The 25,672-nt window shown below is 46.2% G+C and overlaps 1 protein-coding gene across 1 annotated transcript in view; it reads left to right on the top strand.

The window, feature by feature from the left end:
* LIX1 (limb and CNS expressed 1) overlaps positions 1 to 25,092 on the top strand; it is a 57,391-nt gene extending 32,299 nt beyond the window's left edge. Inside the window, exons 3-6 of the mRNA XM_038765913.1 lie at positions 6,701 to 6,841; positions 13,229 to 13,324; positions 20,239 to 20,316; positions 24,648 to 25,092. Coding sequence (XP_038621841.1) covers positions 6,701 to 6,841; positions 13,229 to 13,324; positions 20,239 to 20,316; positions 24,648 to 24,932 — 600 coding nt within the window. The 3' untranslated portion in view covers positions 24,933 to 25,092. The remainder of the gene's footprint in view (positions 1 to 6,700; positions 6,842 to 13,228; positions 13,325 to 20,238; positions 20,317 to 24,647) is intronic.
* The last annotated feature ends 580 nt before the right edge of the window (positions 25,093 to 25,672 follow it).

The raw sequence follows: 25,672 nt of genomic DNA, 5'->3' as shown, positions 1-25,672 counted from the left end.
GTGAACCCTAAGTGAGCCAGGGACTGTCTTCACCGTTAACTTTGCATCTATCCCAGGACTAAACACATAGTAAGTCTTTGACATTCCATTATTATTGTGATCATTGCTATTATTAATAACATAACAGTATCACGCTACTTTTAGCACAATACTTTTAGCATCAGACCATGGCAGCGTGGATTGGCATGCCGGATTTGAATCCAGGTACTTAGCAGGGCCAGCTCTTCCCTGACCAACCTTGGTTGAATCACACTGGCATTCTAGGCCATTCTGGACATTAGGAGGATGGCTTGGAAGTGTGTGTCAACAAAGCACTATTATTTCTGATATTTGCCAAGAGCTTAATTTGTGCAGAGCACTCTAATCACTCAGTGGTATATACTGCATACTTACTGGGTGAAGAGCAGTACAATAGAACTCCAGGCCATGATCCCTGCCCTCAATAAGTTGGGGGAAAAGTGGCTTTTATGTATTTTCCCTTCTCCCCAGCACATACCTGCATATGTTTATTGAGAAGCAGCATGGCTTAGCGGAAAGAGCACGGGCTTGGGAGTCAGAGGTCGTGGGTTCTAATCCCAGCTCCATCACTTGTCAGCTATAAGACTTTGGGCAAGTCACTTTAACTTCTCTGTGCCTCAATTACCTCATCTGTAAAATGGGAATTAAGACTGTGAGACCCAAGGGGGACAACCTGATTACCTTGTATCTAGCCCAGCATTTAGAACAGTGCTTGGCACATAGTAAGGGCTTAACAAATGCCACTATTATTATTATTATTATTTGTATTCTCAGTGATTTATTCAGCTATTTCATCTTACTGTATCCTCGGCCTTCCTCCTCCTCCCTTGAGGTATATAATTTTTGGGGGGGTCTACCTCCTCCATTAGAGTTGAACTTCTTGAGGTGAGGAAACATGGGTGTGGCTTCTGTTGAGCTCTCCCCAAGTGCTTTACCCTCTGAAAACCCTCAGAAAATACCGGTGATTAACTGTGAAGGAATATTAAATCAGACATGGGTCACAAAGTTTGCACAATCTAAACAGGTAAGAGGAGGAAAAAAATCAATCTGGTATTTAATGAGGGCTTACTGCGTGCAGGGCATTGAGAGAGTACAATATAACAGAGTTGGTAAATACATTCCCTGCCCACAACGAGCTTACAGTCTAGAGGAACAGACGATGCTTGTTCATGCGGACAGAGAATGTCTTTACATTTATTCATTCAACCATATTTACATTTTTATATTGTACTCTCCCAAGTTCTTAGTATAGTGCTCTGCACACAGTAAGAGCTCAATAAATACGATTGACTTTTGATGTGTCTGTCACTTTTAAAGTGTGAACTTTCTGTGTTCTATTCACTTGGAAAAGGTAAGACAGAATTAATAGACATGATCCCTTACCTCAAGGAGCTTGCAATCCTATAGTGGAGATGGACGCTAAAATAAATCACAGATAAGAGGGAGAAAAGATATGTTCCTCAGGGCTGTGGAGGAGGAGACTGGGTTGGTTAATACCCACGTGTTTAAAGGGCATGAAGAGGCTTTGGTGGCACTAGGGAGGATATAAAGTGCGGCACTAAGAAATTAGTCAATCAGTTATATTTATTGAGCACTTACTGTGTGCAGAGCACTGTACTAAGCACTTGGGAGAGTTCAATAGAACAGACACATTCCCTGCCCACAAGGAGCTTAGTCAGGGAAGGCCTCCTGGAGAACATGGGATATCAGAAGGACTTTGCAAATGCAAATGTATAACAAATACAATAAGTAATCAATCAATGATATTTATTGAGCACTTGCTATGTATAGAGCACTGTACTAAGCAGTTGGGATCAATCAAGCACTTAGTACAGTGCTCTGCACATAGTAAGCGCTCAATAAATACGATTGATGATGATTGATGAATCAATGAATCAGTCATATTTATTGAGCGCTTCTGTATGCAGAGCACTGTGTCCAACCTGATTTGCTTGTATCCACCCCAGCACTTAGAACAGTGCTTGACACATAGTAAGTGCTCAATAAATACCATAATTATTATTACACATAGTTATTATTATTGTGGTTGTGATATGTGCCAACCCACTGTACTCAGCCCTGGAGTAGCTAACAAGATAATCAGGTTGGGCACTTCCCTGTCCCTGTCCCGCATGGAGTTCACAGTCTGTGGGGGAGGGAGAACTGAGATTGAATCTTCGTTTTACAGATGAGGAAACCGAGGTACAAAGAAGTTAAGTGACTTGCCCAAAGCCTCACATCTGACAAGTGGCAGAGCCAGGATTAGAACCCAGGTCCTCCGACTCCTAGGCCCAAGCTCTCTTCTGCTAGGGAGCGTTGCTTTCTGTCTAGCTTCGTGCGATGTGGAAGCGGGGATGGTTTTCCCCCATCAGTCCTTCCATGCCACTGTAACAGCCTTGGGTGGGTTAGCAATTAACTGCAAATGCTCCACCCTCTAAAGATATGTTCCCCTCAGCGGGAATTCTTGGACGTGAAGAAGCGTTTTCTTTTATTCACCCCCAGGATACTTCCTCAAGGCAATCATTCTCAAATTCTAGGGTAGAAAAGCGTGCACGTACAAATAAAATGTTCTCTCCGTCCTCGATCACAGTTCATTTTTTGGATGTTCTCCCACTGATGCCGGTTGGTTCAAAGCATCAACCCAGTTGGGAGCCAATGTTCCACAGTTAGAATGAAAACGACCTTCTCTCTCGTCCAGGCCCCAGTACCGGGTCAGTAGATGGAAAGGGTCTCAAGGAACATCTCCAAAGAAGAACACACAGCTCTAGTGGTCTTTTTCTTTTATCCTCCGAATGTTGATCGAAGGTCGCTGGTTAGTCTCACTTCCACTTTTTGAATTGAGCTCTTTTTCACCCCAGAGAAAATGTGCCGGGATGTTTGATTTTATGTGCTATTAACTGATGTGCTTTCTCCTGGTTTTAACAGAGGATTCCGCAAATGGAGCAATAAGTAGAGACATGTGTTTAATTTATAATCTTGATATTCTTCAGCGTTCCTTTTAAAGTTTTCTTGCTTTCAGATCTGAGGCCCTTTGATCTCCAAAGCGATGCCATTCTGTAGTAAATGGGATGCAGCTTCTTTGATCTGGTACTTAGCAGGTCTCATTTAAAAGACATAGCTTGTTTTTTAACCGAGTTGTGTTTACGAGATTTCTTACTCCAAAGTGGGTCCTATTTAGATTGAGGCTATGAGGCTTATATGTCGTATACTCCATGATTAGGGAAGAGAAATTGATATTAAGCTGGAGGTTCCTGCCTCCTGTTTCTATCTGGATTTGTTTTACAGATAACTGACCAGCCATCAAGCTGAAGGAATCAATCAGTGGTAATTATTGAGCACTGACTGTGTGCAGAGCACTGCACTAAGTGTTTGGGAGAGTAAAATGCAATAGAGTTGGTAGACAGGTTTCCCTGCCCACAGTGTGTTTACAATCTAGAAGGGGAGGCTGACAAGAAAACAAATTATGGGTATGTACATCATCATCATCATCATCAATCGTATTTATTGAGCACTTACTATGTGCAGAGCACTGTACTAAGCGCTTGGGAAGTACAAATTGGATGTACATAGGTGCTGTGGGATTGAGGGTGGGGTGAATATTCTTCAATTGCATTTATTGGGCTCTTGAAGTGTGCAGAGCACTGTTCTAAGCACTCAGAAGAGTACAATACAACAAAAAACAGACACATTCCCTGAGCATAACAAGCTTACAGTCTAGAGGGGGAGGACAGACAGACAGGACAGATGTGTCCTGTTTTGCAGGTTGAAGGATTAAACTCCTGGAAGTGCCAATTCATCTAAAAGCATCTTCCTCTTCATAAACAGTGGATTTACCTTTTTTATAAAGCTTTCGTGTTGACCATCCCACAATGGGGAGTTGAGATGATAGTAGGATTCATTTAAAAAAGGAAAAGTAGCTTCTGTGGGGCGGGGAGGCTTGGATCTCCTTGTCTTCTAACTTGACTGAACTTTCCCAAGCACCACAATCTCATCTATCACCTTGATCTTGTCTATCCACCGCCAATCTCTCACCCACGTCCTGCCTCTGGCCTGGACCACCCTCCTTCTTCGTGTCTGACAGACAATTACTCTCTCCCCTTCAAACCCTTATTGAAGGCATGTTTCCTCCAAGAGGCCTTCCCTGACTAAGCCCTCATTTCCCCTTCTCCCACTCCCTTCTGCATCACCCTGACTTGCTTCCTTTATTCATCCTCCCTCCCAGCCCCACGATGCTTATGTCCATATCTGTAATTTTATTTATTTATATTAATGTCTCTCTCCCACTCTAGACTGTAAGCTCGTTGTAGGCAGGGAATGTATCTGTTATATTGTTATACTGTACTCCCCCGAGCGCTTAATACAGTACTCTGCTCACAGTAAGCACTCAATAAATATGATTGACTGACTGACAGTGATATGCACAAAATCCTCAGTCAGTCAATCGATGACATTTATTGGGCACTTACTAAGTGCAAAGCACTGTACTAAGTGCTTGAAAGACAATAATATAACACAGTTAGGAAACTTGTTCCCTTTATTCATCCCACTCCCAGCCCCACAGCACTTATATCCTTAATTTATTTATTTGTATTAATGACTGTCTCTCCCTCTAGACTGTAAACTTGTGGGCAGGGAATGTGTCTGTTTGCTCTTATATTGTACTCCCCCAAGCGCTTAGTACAGAGCTCTGCACGCAGTTAGTACTCAATAAATTCATTCATTCATTCAATCGTATTGAGCACTTACTGTGTGCAGAGCACTGTACTAAGCGCTTGGGAAGTACAAATCGGCAACATATAGAGACAGTCCCTACCTAACAATGGGCTCACAGTCTAGAAGGGGGAGACCGACAACAAAACAAGTAGATAGTTGTCAATACCATCAGAATATACCATCAATACCATCAGAATAAATACAATTGAATGAATAAATATGATCCCTGCCCACAAGCAGGTTGCGGTCAACAGGCGGGGAGGCAGGTATTGAAATAGGGGAGATAGGGGAAATGGTAGAGTATAAAAATATTTTCATAAGTACCGTGGAGCCGGTATCAATAAGAACCATTGATCAATGGATTCTCCTTAAGAAATGGAGAGCCCTGGTCCTAAATCAATCTGCCTTCACCTTGTGAGGGGCTCTGCAAAGTCATTGTGTCTGTACGGGCTGTGATCTATCAGATCGTGAGGGAAATAGGCTGGGTCTCCATGAGGCTGGGAGTTCACTCATTCATTCACTCAATAGTATTTATTGAGTGCTTACTGTGTGCAAAGCACTGTCAATACCCAGGGAACAGAGAGGCAGGTGGCTTAGCGGATAGACACAGTTCTAGGAGTCAGAAGGACCTGCGTTCTAATCCTGGCTCTGCCACTTGTAAGCTGTGTGACTTAGGGCAGGTCACTTTACTGCTCCGTGCCTCCTTTTCTTCATCTGTAAAATGAGGATTAAGACACTGAACACGTGGGACACAGACTGTTTATCTTGTATCTACCCCAGCACTTCGAACAGTGCCATCGAAAGCGCTTAACGAATACCAGAAAAATAAAATTCAAAAATAAGGAATCTGGAGGAGAATGATCATATTTTATCATTACCATGCCTAGGTTTGGGTAAAAATCCAGTTGAAATTTCAGCTCTTTGGGGGTTTACTTTATGACTCACTCTTACCATCAGCAGGGTGCTTGCCGCTGATGTGGGTTTTGTTCACATTGTTCTTTTCTGGCATTTGCAGGCTGCAGAAATGGCTAAGCCAACGCTCACAGCCAGAGGGGCCTGTGATCTGCCAGGCCACGTGGCAGGGAGATCCAGTGCAGGTTTCCAGAGTCAGAACCCAAACTCACTCGGCACTCCCACTCCAATCGTACCTTATTTGTTTGTTTCTTTGTTTGCTGGTACTTGTTAAGCATTTATTATGTGTCAAAACCAGCCCTGGGGTAGGTACAAGGCAAGTAGGTCAGACACAGTCCCAGGCCCACATGGGGCTCCGTGCAAAGAGACTTAGTTTTAGAGTCAGAGGTCCTGTGTTCAAATCCCAGCTCCACCAATTGTCAGCTGTGTGACTCTGGGCAAGTCACTTAACTTCTCTGTGCCTCAGTTCCTTAATCATCTGTAAAATGCAGATTAAGACTGTGAATCCCCCGCAGGACAACCTGATCACCTAGGTACCTCTGCAGTGCTTAGAGCAGTGCTTTGCACATAGTAAGCACTTAATAAATGCCATTATTATTATTATTATTATTATTAAATGGGAGGGAGAATAGGTATTGAATCCCCATTTTACAGTTGAGAGAACTGAGGCACAGAGAATTATTATTCTCATTATTATGTTATTTGTTGAGGAGCGCTTGCTATGTGCCAGGCACTGTTCTAAGCACAGGGGTGGATACAAGCAAATCAGGTTGGAGACGGTCCCTGTCCCACCTGGGGCTCACAGTCTCAATCTCCATTTTACAGATGAGGTAACTGAGACACAGAGAGGTGAAGTGACTCGCCCAAGGTCCCACAGCAGACAAGAGGCAGAGCTGGAATTAAAACCCATGACCCAGTAAATGTTCAACAAATACATTGATTGATTGAGCTCACTTTCGGCCTAGACCGGACTGTCCTGCTCAGGAGCGGCAGGAAATAGTCAGTGCTCCGGAGCCACCTCCTTTCCCATTTTTCCTTTCTCCTCTTTCCCTCGCAGTGCTGCCTTAGCAGAGCGGAGGCCAGGAGAGATGCAGCGAAGGTGGCTCTGATCAACTCCCTCTTCAACGAGCTGCCCTCCCGCAGGATCACGAAAGAGTTCATCGTGGAGAGCGTGCACGAAGCCGTGGCCTCCACCAGCGTGAGTGTCCCGTCCGGCGACTGGGCGGAGGGGTTGCTACCAGAGCAGTCGAGAATGTTCAGCCACTCAGTCGGTTAATCGCATCGGTAAAGCAGTGTGGGGGAGTGGATAGAGCACAGGCCTGGCAGTAAGAAAGTCATGTGTTCTCATCCCAGCTCCGCCACTTCTCGGCTCTGTGTGACCTTGGGCAAGTTACGTCTCTTCTCTGTGCCTCAGTTACCTCAGCTGTAAAGAGGGGATTGATGCTGTGAGCCCCAAGTGGGGCAGGGATGGTAACCAACCCGATTTGCTTGTATCCATCCCAGCGCTTAGTACAGTACTTGGCACATAGTAAGTGCTTAACAAATGCCACAATGATTATTATTACTTATTGAGCACTTACTGAGTGCAGAGCACGATGCTAAGAGCTTGGGTGAGTACAATACAACAATAAACAGACACATTTCTTGCCCACAGCGAATGTACAGCCTAGAGAGGGAAGCCTGGGCTGAATTAGTTCATCGATGGTGGGCAGCAGGGGTCTGAGAGACAGGACACTCAGGGTAATAATAATAGTTAATAATAACTGCTTGATTTGTTAAGCCCTTACTAAGTGACAGGCACTGTTCTAAGTGGTTGGGTTAGATACAAGCTAATCCGGTTGGACACAGTCCCTGTCCCACGTGGGGCTCACAGTCTTGATCCCCATTTTACAGATGAGGGAACTGAGGTACAGAGAAGTTGAGTGACTTGCCCAAGGTCACCCAGCAGAAAAATGGCAGAGTCATGGTAAGAACCCAGGTCCTTCTGATTCCCAGGCCTATGCTCTCTCCACTAGGCCAGGTTGGGTTCTCATCCCTGCTTTGCCCCTGGCCTGTTGTGTGACCTTGAGCAAGTCACTTCTGCTCTCGGTGCCTCAGTTTCCTCATATGTGAAATGGGGACAAGGTACCTGCACTCTCTGTCATTTAAGCCCTGTGGGGAAGCGGAACTAGTGTCTGTCCCATGCCTTAGCCCCTAGTAAAGCACTTCTTTTCTTATATGGTATTTGTTAAATGCTTACTATGTGCCAGACACTGTATTGAGCACTGGGGTGCATACAAGATAATCAGGTTGAACACAGATCCTACCCCACATGGGGCTCACAGTCTTAATGAATACATAACATTTAATAAGTGCTGGGATAACCATTATTATTATTATCACAGAACTCACAAAACTCATCAAAAATCAAGAGGACATCTGCATCCTCCTTGGCAATAGAAGCAGCATGGCTTAGTGGATAGAGCCAGGGCCTGGGAGTAGGAAGGATCTGGATTCTAATCCTGGCTCCGGAATGTGTCTGTTGTGTGACCCTGGGCAAGTCACTTCACTTCTCAGTTACCTCATCTGTAAAATGGAGATTGAGTGTGAGCCCCACGGGGGACAGGGACTGTGTCCTACTTGATTATTTTTTATCTGCCCCGGTACTTAGAACGGTGCTTGGCACATGGTAAGTGCTTAACAAATACCATCATTATTATACATAAGTTTGTAAGTGTTGGAATTGGCAGAAGGGATGACATGAGTGAGCTACTGCTAGAAGTTTGGTTTGGGAGGACAGCGAGTAGGGGAATAGAGAGAGAAGAGAGCATATGGGTGAGGTGCAGAGCCCTGAGGTCGATGGGGAGAAATTTTTGTCTGATGTGAAGAAAAACAGGGAGTCAGCAGAGGGTTTGAGAAGACGAGAGTTGGGGGGGGGGGGGGGGGGAAGCGATTCTTCAAGATCAAGCAATTATTCAACCATATTGATTGAGCGCTTACCATGTGCGGAATGTTGTACTAAGCACTTGGGAGAGTATAATATAACAAAGTGGGTAGGCACGTTCCCTGCCCACCATGGGCTCACAGTCTAGAGGTGTTGACATGTAAATACAAATAAATGAGGGATCTGTACAGAAGATTATCTGAGCGGAGGGGGATCTCCAGATCTAGGGAATGTGCAGAACAAACCAGCAGGATAGCATCTGAGTTCTAATCCCAGCTCTGCCACTTAATAATAATAATTGTAGAAGTTGTTAAATGCTTACTATGTGCCGGGCACTGCACTAAGCACTGGGGTGGATACAGGCAAATCAGGTTGGGCACGGTCCATGTCTCCCGTGGGGCTCACAGTCTCAATCTCCATTGTATAGATGAGGTAACTGAGGCACAGAGAAGTGAAGTGACTTGCCCAAGGCCACACAGATGACATGTGGCAGAGCTGGGATTAGAACCCATGACCACCTGACTCCCAGACTCGTGCCGTATTCACTATTCCATGCGGCTTCACTTGACTTGGGCAAGTCACCTAACTCCTCTGGGCTTCAGCTCTCTCATCTGCCAATGGGGATTTAATACCTGTTCTCCCTCCAACTTAGACCGTGAGCTCCGTGTGGGATCTGATGATCGTGTATCAACCTCAGTGCTTACTACAGTGTTTATTACCTAATGGAGAGTAGAAGGACAGCAAAGAGTAGAGGATGCCAGCAAGATTGCACAGGAAGGATGAGGACATTGTTGACTGAAATAAGAAAGGGAGGGGGACAGTAGGTTTAGGGGGAAAGAGGGGAGGGAACTCTGCATGCAGTAAGCGTTCGACAAATACAATTGAATGAATGAATGACTTGAGCTTCAGAACGAGGACTTTGGTTTCTGTCATGATGAGCTTGATGTCCAAGCAAAAATGGTATCCACTTACTCATTCCTTAGCAGGAGAGACCTGAATCGATATTTCCACAATGTTTTAATGCTATTTGTTAAGCGCTTACTATGCAGCAGGCACTGTACTAAGTGCAGGGGTAGCTACAAGATAATCAGGTTGGACACAGTCCGTATCCCCACTGGGGTTCACAGTCTTAATCCCCATTTTACAGATGAGGTAACTGTGTAGGGAGAAGTTAGGTGACTTGCCCAAGGTCGCACAGCAGACAAGCGGAAGAGCCGGGTTTAGAACCCAGGTTCTTCTAACTCCCAGGCCTGTGCTCTATCCACTAGGCCAAGCTGCTTCTCATGGCTCGAAAAATCTCTCCTAGACACTAGCACTGTCAGACTGTATGCACAGAAAATCCCTGACTCTAAAATATTGGCCTGCCCCATGCCTCTGACCTCGGCCCCTCCAGCTGAAATGATTTTGTCATTCTAGGAGAAGCTTCTGATAACAGGCAAGGCAATGGTATGAAAGAGACCCTAACCGTCACCTTTTTACTCCCAGGGAACAGAATCTCACCCTCTCCATCAAGTTCTCCTGTCACTGACAAGCTGGGATGAGGGGAAAGGGGAGGGAGAGGGAGACCTGGTCTATATCTGGTCTGGGGATGAAAGGAGGGCTTTATTTCTGAGTCCGGAATCTCCTGTACCTTTGAGGGGCCGAAGTTAAGAAAACCCGGAGCCTGATTTATTTAGGTGTGGGATTTGCCAGGGGGTTCACAGTAAAGGCCATTGATCCTGTTTTATGGAAATTTTCAAGTCGAGTGGGGATAAGCTTTGCAGACCTTTGGTTGGATTTCCTCAGGGACAGTTAAAAGCCGGCATAAACACTTCAGCAGAAGTGTGCTAATGTTATGGCCTTCAAAACCCATAAAACTGCTGGTCTCTGATGTTGGTGGTTCTCTCTGTTCTGTCCTAGAAAACTGCCATTTGATCATTGGTATTCAATGAGCACTTACTATGTGCAGAACCCTGTGGGCTGAGCACTTGGGAGAGTACAGTTCAAGAGCGTTGGTGGACATGTTCCCTGCCCACAAGGAGTTTACAATCTACCCACCTTTTGGAGGAAGTATGATCATCAGCTCCAGCCTGGCTTTAAAGAAGCTGGTTTTAATTAGAGCCGGTGAAACCATGCGCCTTTCCGGAGCTGAAGTTTAATTTTTCTCAATGAGTTTCCAAGATGTAGATTTTTCCCTTGACCCACCCATCGAGTTTTTGAATCAGTCTGTTGTAAAAAGATGTTCACACTGAATCCTCCATGCTTTGTAGATGGAAACATTAGGGCGTTTTAGAAATCTTTTATCTTGATGTTATTTATTCAGTGCATATATTTTGTCTACTAACCACACTGTACTCTCCCAAGTCCTTACTTCAGTGCATCAAGGAAGTGTTCCATAAATACCCCTGATTGATCGAGTCATTGATCGACTGTGAGAAGCAGCAGGGTTAGTGGAAAGAGCAAGGAGCTGGGAGTCAGAGAACCTGGGTTCTAATCCCGGCGCTGCCACTTGTCTGCTATGTGACCTTGGGCAAATCACTTCATTTCTCTTTCCCTCATTTTCCTCATCTGTAAAATGGGACTGAGAACATGAGCACCACTTGGGACATGGACTGTGTCCAACCTGATTAGCACATATCTGCCCCAGTGCTTAGTACAGTGCCTGGCACAAAGTAATAATAATAATGATATTTGTTAAGTGATTACTATGTGCCAAGCACTGCACTAAGCAGTGAGGTATATACAAGCAAATTGGGTTGGACACAGTCCCTGTCCCATATGGGGCTTACCTCTCAATCCCCATTTTACAGATGAAGCAACTGAGGCACAGAGAAGTGAAGTGACCTGTCAAAGGTCACACAGCAGACAAGCACTTAAATAAGATTTTTTTTTTTAAAAAAAAAGGCCTGCTAAGCACTGGAGTAGATTTAAAATAATCAGAGCAGACTCCATCCCTGTCTCACTCAGATCTCAAAGACTTGTGGTCAGGAGAGTAGTTGCTAATTCCCATTTTTCAGATGAGGAAACTGAGGCACCAAACAGTTAATTGGTTTATCCGAGTCACCTAGATTGTGAACAGCAGAACTGGGATTAGAATTTGCTACCTCCGAGTCCCACACTTTTTCCTCAAGGCTCAGCTTCCTCCCCACCTCCTAGCTTCGGCAGGAGTTCTTTGATGAAAATATGTTGACGGAAATATAAGAAGTTATGTTGTGCTCTCCCAAGTGTTAGTACAGTGCTCTGCTCACAGTAAGTGCTGAATAAGTACAATTAATTGACCGACTGAAAGGGAGGGAGAGATCATTCTGTGGGAGGGAATTGGTGCCTGTTGGACTCTTTTTCAGACCCCTACTCTGGATTAGGAAAAACACAAGGGCCTCTAGAAACAGGGAGTTTAGCTGCAGGATCACAGGCAAACTCAAGACTAAGAAGAAGCAGTGTTGCCTAGTGGATAGAGCACGGGTCTGGCATTCAGAAGGATCTGGGTTCTCATCCCGCCTCCACCGCTTGCCTTCTGGTGACCTTGGGCAAGTCACTTCACTTCTCTGGGCCTCAGGTACCTGATCTGTAAAGTCGATCAATTCATGAATCATATTTATTGAGAGCTTATAGTGTGCAGAGCTTGGGAGAGTACTATATAACAGAGTTGGTGGACACGTGGGGATTAAGACTGTGAGCCCCATGTAGAAAATGGACTGTGTCCAACCTGATTAGCTTGTATCTACCCCAGCGCTTAGTACAGTTCCTGACGTGCAGAAAGTGCTCAACAAATGCCATAAAAAAGGCAGAACTGCCATTTCCAAAGAGATGACAGTTGCCGATATGTAAAGATGAGATGGCAATTATAGGAAAAAAAAATCTACACCTTTTAGAACCAGTTCTATTTTTTAATTGATTCATCATCTGTGGTGAAACCTGTTTCTATTTCGATTCAAAGCCAGATGCCACTAAATCAGGAGACCTATCTCCACTGAAACCCAGAGAGCTAAAGCAACTTTCCCAGGGTCACACAGAGATCAATAGCATGGCTCAGTGGAAACAGCATGTTCTTTGGAGTCAGAGTTCATGGGTTCAAATCCCAACTCCGCCAATTGTCAGCTGTGTGACTTTGGGCAAGTAACTTAACTTCTCTGTGTCTCAGCTACCTCATCTGTAAAATGGGGATTAAGACTGTGAGCTCCCCGTGGGACAACCTGATCACCTTGTAACCTCCCCAGTGCTTAGAACAGTGCTTTGCATATAGTAAGCACTTAATAAATGTCATCATTATTCTGTGATGTGACCGTGAGCCCGTTGTTGGGTAGGGACTGTCTCTATATGTTGCCAACCTGTACTTCCCAAGTGCTTAGTACAGTGCTCTGCACACAGTAAGTGCTCAATCAATAGGATTGAATGAATGAATGAATCAATGGTAGCTTATTATGTACTGTACTAAGCACTTGGGAGAGTACAATACAACAGAGTTAGCAGACACGTTCCCTGTCCATAAGAAACTGATAATCTGGAGTGGGGACAGAGACAGTAGCTGGTCCATCTCTGGGATGCATTGCTTGGGAGGATCCTTTGCCTGGGCTCTGCGGAGGAAGATTCATGGATGGACAATTTAAGGCCATTGGCGAGTATCTACAAAATGGGAAGAAAGGTGAATAATGACATTTTATTCTTGGGCCTTCTTTTGTCAAGGGTTCTTTGACCGACGCCGATGATCCCAGCACCAGCATCGGCGCCTACCACTACATGCTGGAGTCCAACATGGGAAAAACGATGCTGGAATTTCAGGTACCGGCCTTCCGTAGGTTTTTTCCTATTTGAGAAATCCACTCCCAATTGAATTTAATGCTACTGCTCCAGCTTTACCGTGCTGAATTGGGTCAAACAGAGTTAAGGGAAACCCCTGATTTTTTTTTTCAGCTCAGGCCAATTGTATTGTTGTCTCCCAAGTGCTTAGCCCAGTGCTCTGCACATACTAAGCACTCAATAAATACCATCGGTTGATTGATTATGGACTCTCTTATTCAGGGCTTGGCACCCAGTAAGCACTCAATAAATGCGACTGAATGAATGAATCTGCTTGGAGCCAGGTTGACCGTGTCTGAAGAGTCAGCGGTGAGATCGGAGAAGTCCTGACTCTCTCGGGGTCACAGCTGTACCACAGGATGGCTCTATCAATCAATCTGTCATATTTATAGAGTGCTAACTGAGTGCAGACCGCTGGACTAAGCACCTGGGAGAGGACAATATAACAGTGTTGGTAGATTCATTCCCTGCCCATGATAAACTTACCATCTAGCGGGGAGAAAGGCAATAACACAAATTCAATCGTATTTATTGAGCGCTTACTGCATGCAAACTAGTGTACTAAGCACTTGGGAGAGTACAATACAGCAGACAGACAGACACATTCCCTGCCAAATTACAGATATTCACACGAGCGATGTGCTGTGTTATCATGCGGCTGAAAAGACTGATGTAGAATCCATGGTCCCATCCAGCTGCTGCTGCTACTCTCTCTTCTATCTTTTTTCTTATTCCTCACTGAGCTTCTGCCTTATTCCTCTTTCGATGGCAGTATGACATCAGAAGAGCAGCATTGCCCAAAACATTGTTATACCATTTCCTTAGAACATTCCCTCTGCCCTCCTTGCTTTCGAGTTCCCAATTTCAGCTCTCCATGCAGCAGCCATTTAGGCAACTGCTGTCATGCCTTCTCTTCATGCAGAGATAAGAAATGAGTCAGTTAATGGCATTTATTGAGCACTTACTGTGTGGAGCACTAAACTAAGCACTCAGGAGAGGACAATGCAACAATATATTGCTATGTTTCCATCAATAAGCAGCGTGGCTGAGTTAAATTGAGCTGAGTTCTTATGCTCAGAGATTGACTACTTTCCAGAGCTCCATTTCCATTGTTATCCTAGCTGGCCTCTTGCTATTAATACTACTACTACTACTACTAATAATAATAATAATAATAACGGCATTTAAGTGCTTATTATGTGCAAAGCACTGTTCTAGCTCTGGGGAGGGTACTTGAGCACTTACTGTGTGTGGTGCACTGTACTAAGTGCTTGGGAAGTATAAGTTGGCAGCATATAGAGACAGTCCCTACCCAACAATGGGCTCACAGTCTAGGTAATCAGGTGGTCCCACATCAGGCTCACAATCTTAATCTCCATTTTACACATGAGGTCACTGAGGCCCAGAGAAGTGAAGTGACGTGCCCAAAGTCACACAGCTGACAAGTGGCGGAACCGGGACTAGAACCCGTGGCCTCTGACTCCCGATCCTGAGCTCGTTCCACTGAGCCACACTGCTTCTCTAATGCAATAGAGAGGCTTTGAGATAGTGACCTAACAGCCCAGCACTACATGCTTGCAGCTATTGTGTGCTCTTATGTCAAAGCATAGGGTAACAGGGAAAACCTTGAGCAGGGCAGTGATAAAATCTTTCAGCGTCAATGGTGCACTGTGCGAAGGCAGTCTATTTGACAGTATCAAAATAACCGCACATTGACTTTTTTTACCTGCTTCTTGGGATATATCAATCACGGCCCATGGAAATGACTTGACTCTGACTGCTGGAGAGTAGTGACTGGTCTTTGGACTCATTCATTCACTCATTCAATCATATTTATTGAGCGCTTACTGTGGGCAGCACTGTACTAAGCGCTTGGGAAGTACAAGTTTGCAACATATAGAGACGGTCCCTACCCAACAGTGGGCTCATAGTCTAGAAGAGGGAGACAGAGAACAAAACAAAACATATTAACAAAATAAAATAAATAGAATAAATATGTACAAATAAAATAAATATATAGAGTAAGACTCAAACACTAAAACCACATATGGCCCATAAGGGACACTGCTGGAGGAAAACCTTCCAATCAATCAGTCGTATTTATTGAGCGCTTTTTGTGTTCATAACACTGCATTAGGTGCTTGGGAGATACGATTCAACGGAATTGGTAGATACATTCCCTGCCCACAGAAGCTTAAAGTCTGGAGGGGAAAAAAGAAGCCTCAACTCCCCACATTGGTCCAAGGAGGGTTTAGTCTACCCCAAAGGAGGAATGGGATATGGGGGTAGGTATGCTGTCTTCTCTCTGTTGTCCTGCTCCGATCAGTGACAAGGACTCACTGGAAGAAGCATCGCATCCACTAAGAACTGTGCACACCCAGAAGAGCTGAGCTGGCTGGGGTGGGAACTGTCCACAGAGCCAACAGGAAGCATTCTGAAAGTGAACATCCATCAGCCTGCATTGACAATGCTATATTTCTCCAAAAGCAGGGGGCTGCATTTCAATGGTCCCTCACTGTTTCCTTCCAGCACTGTGGAGAAAGGGCTGACTCTTTTCTCCGAAATGCTTTCATCCCCCAAGCGGGGACTGGATCTTTTCTATGTTCTGTCATTACGTGTTACATCGTAATAAGAGTCAAATTGAACAAATGCTTTAGAAGTTCGCAGAACCAGATGCAGGGGGAGGAAGGGGGAAAGCAGAGATTTCTCCTGGAACGAAGAGGGAAATCCAATCGAGCACCTCCTCTTCCTCTCCATCGGATTTCAGTTAGCAGGCCAGGAACAAAGCACATTCTTGAGCAGCCCGGGTGAGCCGTGTCAGGCTAGGTTTACCCAGGGTGGGAAAAAAGCCTGCTGTCTCTGGGTCAGAACAATGCAATTCCCAGAAGAATAGGTCAGAGATGCATAATCGTAGCTCTGTATGGACTGCGTACATATACAGACAAGGCCAGTGTTTCCTGGCTGCATTGGGGAGTCCAGGAAAATCCATTTTGAAGTCCTGGTAGTGCAATGTGATACATGCTGCAAAGGTTCAGGGGAGGATGATGTGTAAACAAGGTTTCTGTTTCAGAAGGGATGATGAGAAAGAAGACTGGGGATGTTTGAAGGAATGCCAGGCTGGCAGGTTCTTCAATCTACTTAGCAGTGGTATTTATCGAGCACTTACTATGTGCATAGCACCATATGAAGTGCTTGGGAGGGTACAGCAATAAGAATAATAATGATTATGGTACTTATTAAGCACTTACTGTGTGCCAAGCCAAGTATGAAGTGCTTGGGAGAGTACAGTAATAAGAATAACAGTAATTATGGTACTTGTTAAGAGCTTACTATGTGCCAAGCCCTGTTCTCAGCCCTGGGGTAGATCCAAGGTCATCAGGTTTAGACACAGTGCCCGTCCCACATGGAGCTCACACTCAATCTTCATGTCACAGGTGAGGTAACTGAGGTCCAGAGAAGTTAAGCGACTTGCCCAACATCACACAGCAGACATGTGGCAGAGCTGGGATTAGAACTGACACCCAGGCCCATGCTCTATCCATCGAACAAAGCTGCTTTTCAGTACAGCAGAGTTGGTAGACATGTTCCCTAGTCATAGAGACCCTTATGTCACTGGCAGGGAAAGTGTCTCCCAAGCTCTTAATACAGTGCTTTGCACACAATAAGAGCCCATTGGTGGGTAGTGATTGTCTCTATTTGTTGCTAAATTGTACTTTCCAAGTGCTTAGTACAGTGCTGCACACAGGTGCTCAGTAAATATGATTAAATGAATGAATAAGCACTCAAATACCACTGAGTGATCGATTATGCAGAGGACTGGGCTTACGTGCTGTACACTGTAAGCTCTTTGTGGGCAGAAAATATGTCTACCAACTCCGTTGTACTGTCCACTGTCATGTTTAGTACAGTGCTCTGCACACAGTAAGTGCTCAATAAATATGACAATGAATGGCATTTATTAAGTGCTTACTATGTGCAAAGCACTGTTCTAAGCGCTGGGGAGATTACAAGGTGATCAGGTTGTCCCATGGGGGGCTCACAGTCTTAACCCCCATTTTACAGATGAGGGAACTGAGACCCAGAGAAGTCAAGTGACTTGCCCAGAGTCACACAGCTGAAATTGGCGGAGCCGGGATTTGAACCCATGACCTCTGACTCCAAAGCCCGTGCTCTTTCCACTGAGCCACGCTGCTTCTCTGCGTGCTCATTAGTGCTCATCTCTGCTCATTAGTAGTACTTAATGAACACTTTTCCTCTCACATAGCACCTGGAGAGTTTTCAGTCTCGGCTAGGGGAGGGAGAGTCAAGCAGACATCCCCATTCCATTCCTAGCTTGGGCAGTGGCTAGCGAGTAGAAGGCAACCTGCTGCAAATTAAAACTCACCTGTTCTGGGCAACAGCGGCATGGGAGAGTCGAGGGCAGAGACTCAGCTGACTGCACAGAAGAAGTCAATAGTAAACCACTTTGGGATTTTAACCAAGAAAACTCGATACACTACAAGAATAATTGCAGATGGGGAGTGGGGCATTCTGGGAGAGAGGCATGCATGGAGTCGCTATGGGTTGGAGATGAGCACTTGCTCTGTGCAAAGCCCTGAAACTGACTGATTGCTAGAGAACCTCACTCAAGAAGACACACATCTGATTGTTAGACTTGTGGTACTACTGGCTGATTGGACTGTGTCTGTTTATCATTATACTGTACTCTCCCAAGTGCTTAGTACAGTGCTCTGCATCCAGTAAGTGCTCAGTAAATACACTGGATGAATGAAAAGCCTAATGAAAACTGGGATGTATATCAGCCTTCATCAAGGAAGCCAAACACACAAAAAACCAAATTTCTCATTCATTCATTCATTCAATAGTATTTATTGAGCACCTACTGTGTGTAGAGCACTGTACTAAGTGCTTGGGAAGTACAAGTTGGCAACATATAGAGACGGTCCCTACCCAACATTGGGCTCACAGTCTAGAAGGGTTCCCATTGGCAACCAGAGCTGGAAGTTGGCAAAGAATTATTTTGTATCTCAGCTAATCACTGCTGCCCTCCAGATGACATGGTCTGCCCCTCCACTCTCTCCCAATGGGGGCTCATCTTCTCCTACTTCTCAAGATTCACTGGAAAAGCGGGAGGAGTTGGCCTGCTTCTTCCCTCGAATGCCACTTTTTCTCCCTCCCACTGCATTGTACTCTCCCAAGCACTTAGTACAGCGCTCTGCACATGGTAAGTGCTCAGTGAATACCACTGATTTATCCCATACCTCTCTTTCTCTTCCTTTGAATCTATATCATCCATCTCTTCCCTCTAGACTGTAAGCATGTTGAGGGCAGGGAATGTGTTATATATAGTGTAATAATAATAATAATGATGACATTTACTAAGCAGTTACTGCAAAGCACTGCTCTAAGCGCTGGGGAAGCTACAAGGTGATCAGGCTTTCCCTTGTGGGGCTCACAGTCTTAATCCCCATTTTACAGATGAGGGAACTGAGGCCCAGAGAAGTTAAGTGACTTGCCCAAAGTCACACAGCTGACAATTGGCAGAGCCGGGATTTGAACCTATGACCTCTGACTCCAAAGCCCGTACTCCTTTCCACTGAGCCATGCTGCTTAGCACTTAGTAGAGTGCTCTGCACACAGTAAGCACTCAAAAAATACAACTGACTGACTCACTCACTTGTCACCGTCATCAGCCCTCTTCCCCCTCCCCCTACCAAGGCTCCAACCTCTAATTCTGAGCAATTCCTAGGACTTTCTCACCTTCCTCATCCCTACATTGATCCTCGGGAACTTCAGTCGCCACATGGATATTCCTGAAGGCCTCCCATCTACCACCTCCTTCTCCGTCCTCAACTCTGCCAACCTCCTGCTCCACCCCATCTCACCCACTCGCCAAGTTGGACACACGTTTGATTTCATCACGTCTAGTCACCGTACAATCTCCAACCTCCTGACTTCTGAAATTCTACTCTCCAACCACAACCTTCTCATCTTCCATCTCTGCCACGCACCCCTTCTCCACAAAACCTTCCTGTCGTCTTTCAGAGACCTCCAATCTCTTGACCGCCCCCCTCCATTTATCCCTTGCCAGCATTTCCTATTTTCTCTCCCTTCCCAACCTTCTCTCTCAACACACAAAATCACACTCTCAGTTTTGGCCTCTTCATACTCAACTCCCTTTTAACCCTGTCCTTCCCTAATCCCTGGAATAATTTGAGGTGAAGTGAGGACTTAGGAAAGGCCTCTTGGAGGAGATATGATTTTAGTAGGGTTAGGAAGGTGGGGGGAGTGATGTTCTACTGATTCTATTGAACTCTCCCAAGCACGTAGTTCAGCCCTCTGCCCACAATAAGTGCTCAGTAAATAACATTGATTGATTGAGTAGCTATTTGATAAGTTCTGAGGGTTTCGCCTCCCCTCTCAGGGTCACACCTGGAGAGTTTCCTGTACTGTACCAATCTTGACTACGGGAAGGAGAGTCAAGCAGAGACATATCCATTCATTTCTAGCTTGGGCAGTGGCTAGTGAGCAAAAGGCAGTCTGCTATAAGTCAAAACTCACCTGTGCCGGGCAGCAGCAGCACTGGAGAGAGTTGAGGACGGTGACTGAGTTTACTGCGTGGAAGGGGGCAATGGTAAACCACGCCTGGATTTTCCCCAAGAAATTCTATGGATCCACTACTGGAACGATGGCAGATGGAGGTGGGCGTTCTGGGAGAGATGCGTCCATGGCGTCGCTATGGGTCGGAAATGACTCGACAGCATGACAAGACAAGGTTGACTTCATCACTTCAGCGGTATAGTCTGAGATCCCAGGGAGAAAGATGGCCCAACAAAGCATCCAAGGGGGTGTGGCCTGTGGCCAGCCGGTCGGTAATGGATGTTTTTGTTCTGCAGGAGTTGATGATCGTCTTCCAGCTGCTGCACTGGAACGGAAGCCTGAAAGCCCTGCGGGAAACCAAGTGCTCCCGGCAGGTGAGGAGTCCTGGCAGGATGGGGGTGGGGGGCGGGGGGCAGGGGCAAGGATATCTGACTTTCTCCTGGGGCTGGAGCAGGCCGGAACCCATGGACGGTACCATTTGTCCAGGGAGCTCAGTAGGGAGATGGATAATGATAATAATAATAATAATATTTGTTAAGCACTTACTATGTGCTAAGCACTGGGGTAAAGATAATCAGGTTGTCCCACGTGGGGCTCACAGTCTTAACCCCCATTTCACAGATGAGGTAACTGAGGCACAGAGAAGTTAAGTGATTTGCCCAACGTCACACAGCTGATATGCGGTGGAGTTGGGATTAGAACCCATGTCCTCTGACTCCCAAGTCTGTGCTCTTTCCACTAAGCCATGCTGCTTCTCAATAATAATGGTACTTGTTAAGCCCTTACTCACAAGCACTGTTCTAAGCACTGGGGTAGATACAAGCTAATCAGTTTGGATACAATCCCGGTCCCAAGGAGGGCTCACAGTCTCAATCCCCGTTTTCCAGATGAGGGAACTGAGGCACAGAGAAGTGAAGTGACTTGCCAAGGTCACACAGCAGTCAAGTGGCGGAGCCAGGATTAGAACCCATGACCTTCTGTCTCCAAGGCCCGTACTCTATCGGCAGCCCCAAGTCAGAACCTTCCTTTCCTCCCAGTTTCCCCACTTCTCAGTGTCTATATACAGGGATTGTGTCCCCTACCAAGGAACAGACTTCCACTCTTCCACCAGTCCCCACACTGCACCCACAAGTGGGCAGGGATTGCCTCTATTTGTTGCTAAATTGTATGTCCCAAGTGCTTAGTACAGTGCTCTGCATACAGCGCTCAATAAATACTATTAATAATAATAATAATAATAAATAATGATGGTATATGTTAAGTGCTTACTATGTGCAAAGCACTGTTCTAAGTGCTGGGGAGATACAAGGTGATCAGGTTGTCCCATGTGGGGCTCACAGTCTTAATCCCCATTTTACAGATGGGGGAACTGAGGCATAGAGAAGTTAAGTGACTTGCCCAGAGTCACACAGCTGACAATCGGTGGAGCTGGGATTGAACCCCTGACTCCAAAGCCTGTGCTCTTTCCACTGAGCCATGATTGAATGAAAGCACTTTCACCAGACACGGCGCTTGGCCATATCCAATCCTCACATGGTGGATAGCATTTCTCAAGTTCCCCAATAGCTTCCAAGCCAAAACGCACATTGTGAAAGTGTGCATGGGCAGAGCTGGGAGGGCCCCTTGGTCCCAGAGAAGCGAAATCCCGTCGTCTCACTCACCCGGACTCCTGTGGCTCACTGGAGACAGGCTGGCCACGAAGCTGCCAGAGAAAAGGCAAGCAGGCACAGAAGAAATGACCGTATATCTGGTATTTGTAAAGCCCTTACTATGAGGCAAAGCACCGTCCTAAGCACTGAGATAGATACAAGTTAATCAGACCCGATACGGTCCCTGTCCCACATGGGGCTCACAGTCTAAGGAGTTTTGCAGTTGTGGAAACCGAGGTCCAGAGGAGTCAAGTGACTTGCCCAAGGTCATACAGCACAGCCGGAATTAGAACCCAGGTCCTCTGACTCTCAGGCCCATGAAAAGGCAAGCAGGCAGAGATATCACTACATTTCTGGTATTTGTTAAGCACTTACTATGTGGCAAAACACTGTTCTAAGAGCTGGAGTAGATACAAGTTAATCAGGCCCAATACAGTCCCTGTCCCACATGGGGTAATAATGGCATTTATTAAGCGCTTACTATGTGCAAAGCACTGCTCTAAGCGCTGTGGAGGTTACAAGGTGAGCGGGTTGTCCCACGGGGGGCTCCAGTCTTAATCCCCATTTTACAGATGAAGGAACTGAGGCACGGAGAAGTTAAGGGACTCACCCAAAGTCACACAGCTGACAAGTAACGGAGCCTGGATTTGAACCCATGACCTCTGACTCCAAAGCCCGTGCTCTTTCCACTGAGCCACGGTAGTTTTGCAGCTGAGGAAACTGAGGCCCAGAGAAGACAAGTGACTTGTCCAAGGTCACACAGCGGAGCAGGGATTAGAACCCAGGTCCTCTGGTTCTCAGGCTGGTGCTTTATCCATTAGGCCATGCTGCTTTCTGTCTCTATCAGTCCCAGCCACCAGCTGGGTTGAGATCTTGCCCTGCCCCGGCGGTAACCTCAAGAGATTGCTGTGCTATTTGTTCCAAAAGGCTGTTTTCAAACTGGCACAGAAACACATCCCCTCCTTCTCCCCCTCACCCCCCTGCAGTCCCATACCCCCAAATGAGTGTCAACCATCAGCCTTGGCTTGGATTTATACAAGAGCTTGGAAACCCCAGTGTTTCCAGTCAACATGTTTCCAATTTTGTTTTTAACTTGCTAAAATCAAAAAGACCATATGCTCCTTGGATTTTAACTCAACCTGCCTTCCATCCGCTGCCGAAAAATGCTATGGGTCTTATTCTCCAACACAGGGGTTGAGAATAGAAATGTTCTAAAATTAAGCTCGAAAGATCTGTTGCTTGATTATTAAAGTGCCCACCCCGGCTCCCCTTCTACCTCTGACCTCAGGAGTTGGGTTCCGAGGCTGAGGAGGAAACGGGTCCAGGGGGAGTCCTGACCGTAAAGATTCAAAGGTTTACAATAATTGTATAATTTCTTAAGCACTTACTATGGGCCAAGCACTGTACCAAGTTAACGGACACAATCCCGGGCTCACAGGCAGGGAGAACCGGTATTTTCTCCCCATTTTACTTAGGTGAAGTGACTTACCCAAGGTCACACAGCAGGGAAGTGGTATAACTAGAATTAGAACCTGGGTCCTCTGATGCCCAGGCTCTTTCCACTAGGCCTTGCTGTTTCTCCAGGTAAGATTATGGGTGGCTAGTTGGGGGCCAGGAGCGTGGAGTTTCAGCAGGGCCCCGGGTTTCCTCTGTCCTTTGAAGCCATCTCTCTGAAGAACAGGAGTAACCAATGAGTATGCACTCATAGGAGGGATGCTGGGGCTGTGGGGAAGACACAATTGGTAGGAGCCCTGAATTATCCAAAGAGGACTGTGCTTTCCTCAGGAGAGCTAGTGACCTTTTTCTATTTGATGGTATTTGTTAGTTACTTACTATGTGCCAGGCACTGTACTAGACGCTGGGGTAGGAGACGCAGCATGGCATAGTGAATAGAGCTCAGGCTGGGAGTCACAAGGTCAGGGGTTCTAATCCTGGCCCTGCCAGTTGTCTGTCTGATTTTAGACTGTGAGCCCACTGTTGGGTAGGGACTATCTCTATATGTTGCCAACTTGTACTTCCCAAGCACTTAGTACAGTGCTCTGCACACAGTAAGCGCTCAATAAATATGATTGATTGATTGATTGATTGCTGCATGGCCTTGGGCAAGTCACATCACTTCTCTGTGCCTCAGTGACCTCATCCGTAAAATGGGGGTTGAAACTGTGAGCCCCACATGGGACAGGGACTGTGTCCAACCCAATTTGCTTGTATCCACCCCAGCGCTTAGTATAGTGCCTGGCACATAGTAAGTGCTTAACAACTACCACAGTCATTATTATTATTATTATCAGATACAAACTAATCAAGTTAGACACATTCCATGTCCCACAAGGGCCTCACTGTCTTCATCCACATTTTACAGATGAGGTAACTGAAGCACAGAGAAGTTGTGACTTGCCCAACGTCACACAGCAGATGTGGTAGAGCCAGAATTAGAACCCAGGTCCTTCCGCCTCCCAGGCCCGTGTTATATCCACTAGGTCACACTGCTTTCTTCATGGATTCCTGCTCCTGGAGCCCGTAATCAGCGACGGAGCCACTGTTGTTCAAGGACCAGAAGGCCATTTCTGTGATCCGTGTTTCTTGTTTAGACTGGAAGCTCATTCATTCATTCACTCAATCATATTTATTGAGCGCTTACTGTGTGCAGAGCACTGTACTAAGCGCTTGGGAAGTACAAGTCGGCAACATATAGAGACGGTCCCTACCCAACAGTGGGCTCACAGTCTAGAAGGGGGAGACAGAGAACAAAACAAAACATATTCACAAAATAAAATAAGCTTGTTGTGCACAGGGAATGTGTCCGTTCTTAATGTTATCCTATACTCTCCCAAGTGCTTGCTACAGTGCTCTGCACACAGTAGGTGCTAATAGATAGGACTGACTGATTAATTGAGAAATAGAACAAGGATAGCTAAAGATCCAGAACATAAGAGAAACGGATCTGTGTGGGGGTCCCCTGGAGGTGCGGGGGATAGGGGGCTGGGTGACCCGGTGGAGAAAGTCCCTCCATCCCTCACGACCTCTGCTCTGTCCTTTGGTTTCTTGGGCCGCAGGAAGTGATCGCCTACTATTCGCAGGTTTCTCTGGACGGACGGATGAGAAGTCACATGGCCCTGGACTGGATCATGAAGGAGCAGAGCAGCCCGGGGATTCTCTCTCAGGAACTGCAGCTGGCGCTCCGGGAGCTGGAGCAAGCCAGAAAGGCCGGCCAAGAGCTGCGCTTCTACAAGGAAAAGAAAGAAATCCTGAGCCTGGCCCTGACCCAAATCTACAGCGACCACTCCAGCTCGTCAGCCGGAGAGGACCAGCTGGACCTCACGGGAAGGGGCTACCGCTAGCTGGGGTCTAGACCCCCAACGTGCCGGACCCTGAGGAGCCTCTGACCCTTGAACTGAAGGGTCGGAAAGGAAACGTCTCTGGGGGAGTTTTACTTGACTTGGCTGGGACTTGACGTGGGACAAGGACAGCGTCCTGCGCTGGGGGAAAGGGAGGGGACCAGTAGGCCCAAGAGGAGGGGTGACAAGTAGAAGCAGTGTGGCCTAGTGGATAGAGTATAGGCCTGAGAAGCAGAAGGACCTGGGTTCTAATCCCGGCTCTGTCACTTCTCTGCTGTGGGATGGAGGGCAAGTCACTTCAGTTTTCTGGGTCTCAGTTACCTCATCTGTAAAATGAAGATTAAGACTGCGAGCTCCTTATACAGGGACTGTGTCCAACCTGATTACTTTGTATCTACCCCAGCATTTAGAACAGTGTCTGACGTATAGTAAGCGCTTAAAAAATACCAGAGGGGAAAAAAAAAGCTGGGAGGAAGTCAGAAACTTAGAGTCGCTGTCAGCGAACCAAGGGGTGGATGATTGTAGCGCTGACCTGACTCCGGGTCTCCATTAGGGTTCCTTTGGTCCTCTGTTCACCATCTGTGTTCACTCATGCTGCAAATAGGACTTGAATTTTCTTAGCCTAATTTTCCCAAGGAGGCTGTCGAGAGCTTGCTGCCCTAGAACAAACTGTTAATATTTTACAGTGAAGATGGCATGAATATACCAACTACCTCTGTAACGGTACATGTCTTTCATATCTC

This window comes from Tachyglossus aculeatus, chromosome 23 (genome assembly GCF_015852505.1).
Source record: "Tachyglossus aculeatus isolate mTacAcu1 chromosome 23, mTacAcu1.pri, whole genome shotgun sequence".
In the NCBI taxonomy this organism is placed as follows: Eukaryota; Metazoa; Chordata; class Mammalia; order Monotremata; family Tachyglossidae; genus Tachyglossus; species Tachyglossus aculeatus.
Note: the sequence above shows the minus strand (reverse complement) of the source record. Positions and strands in the feature narration are given on the sequence as shown.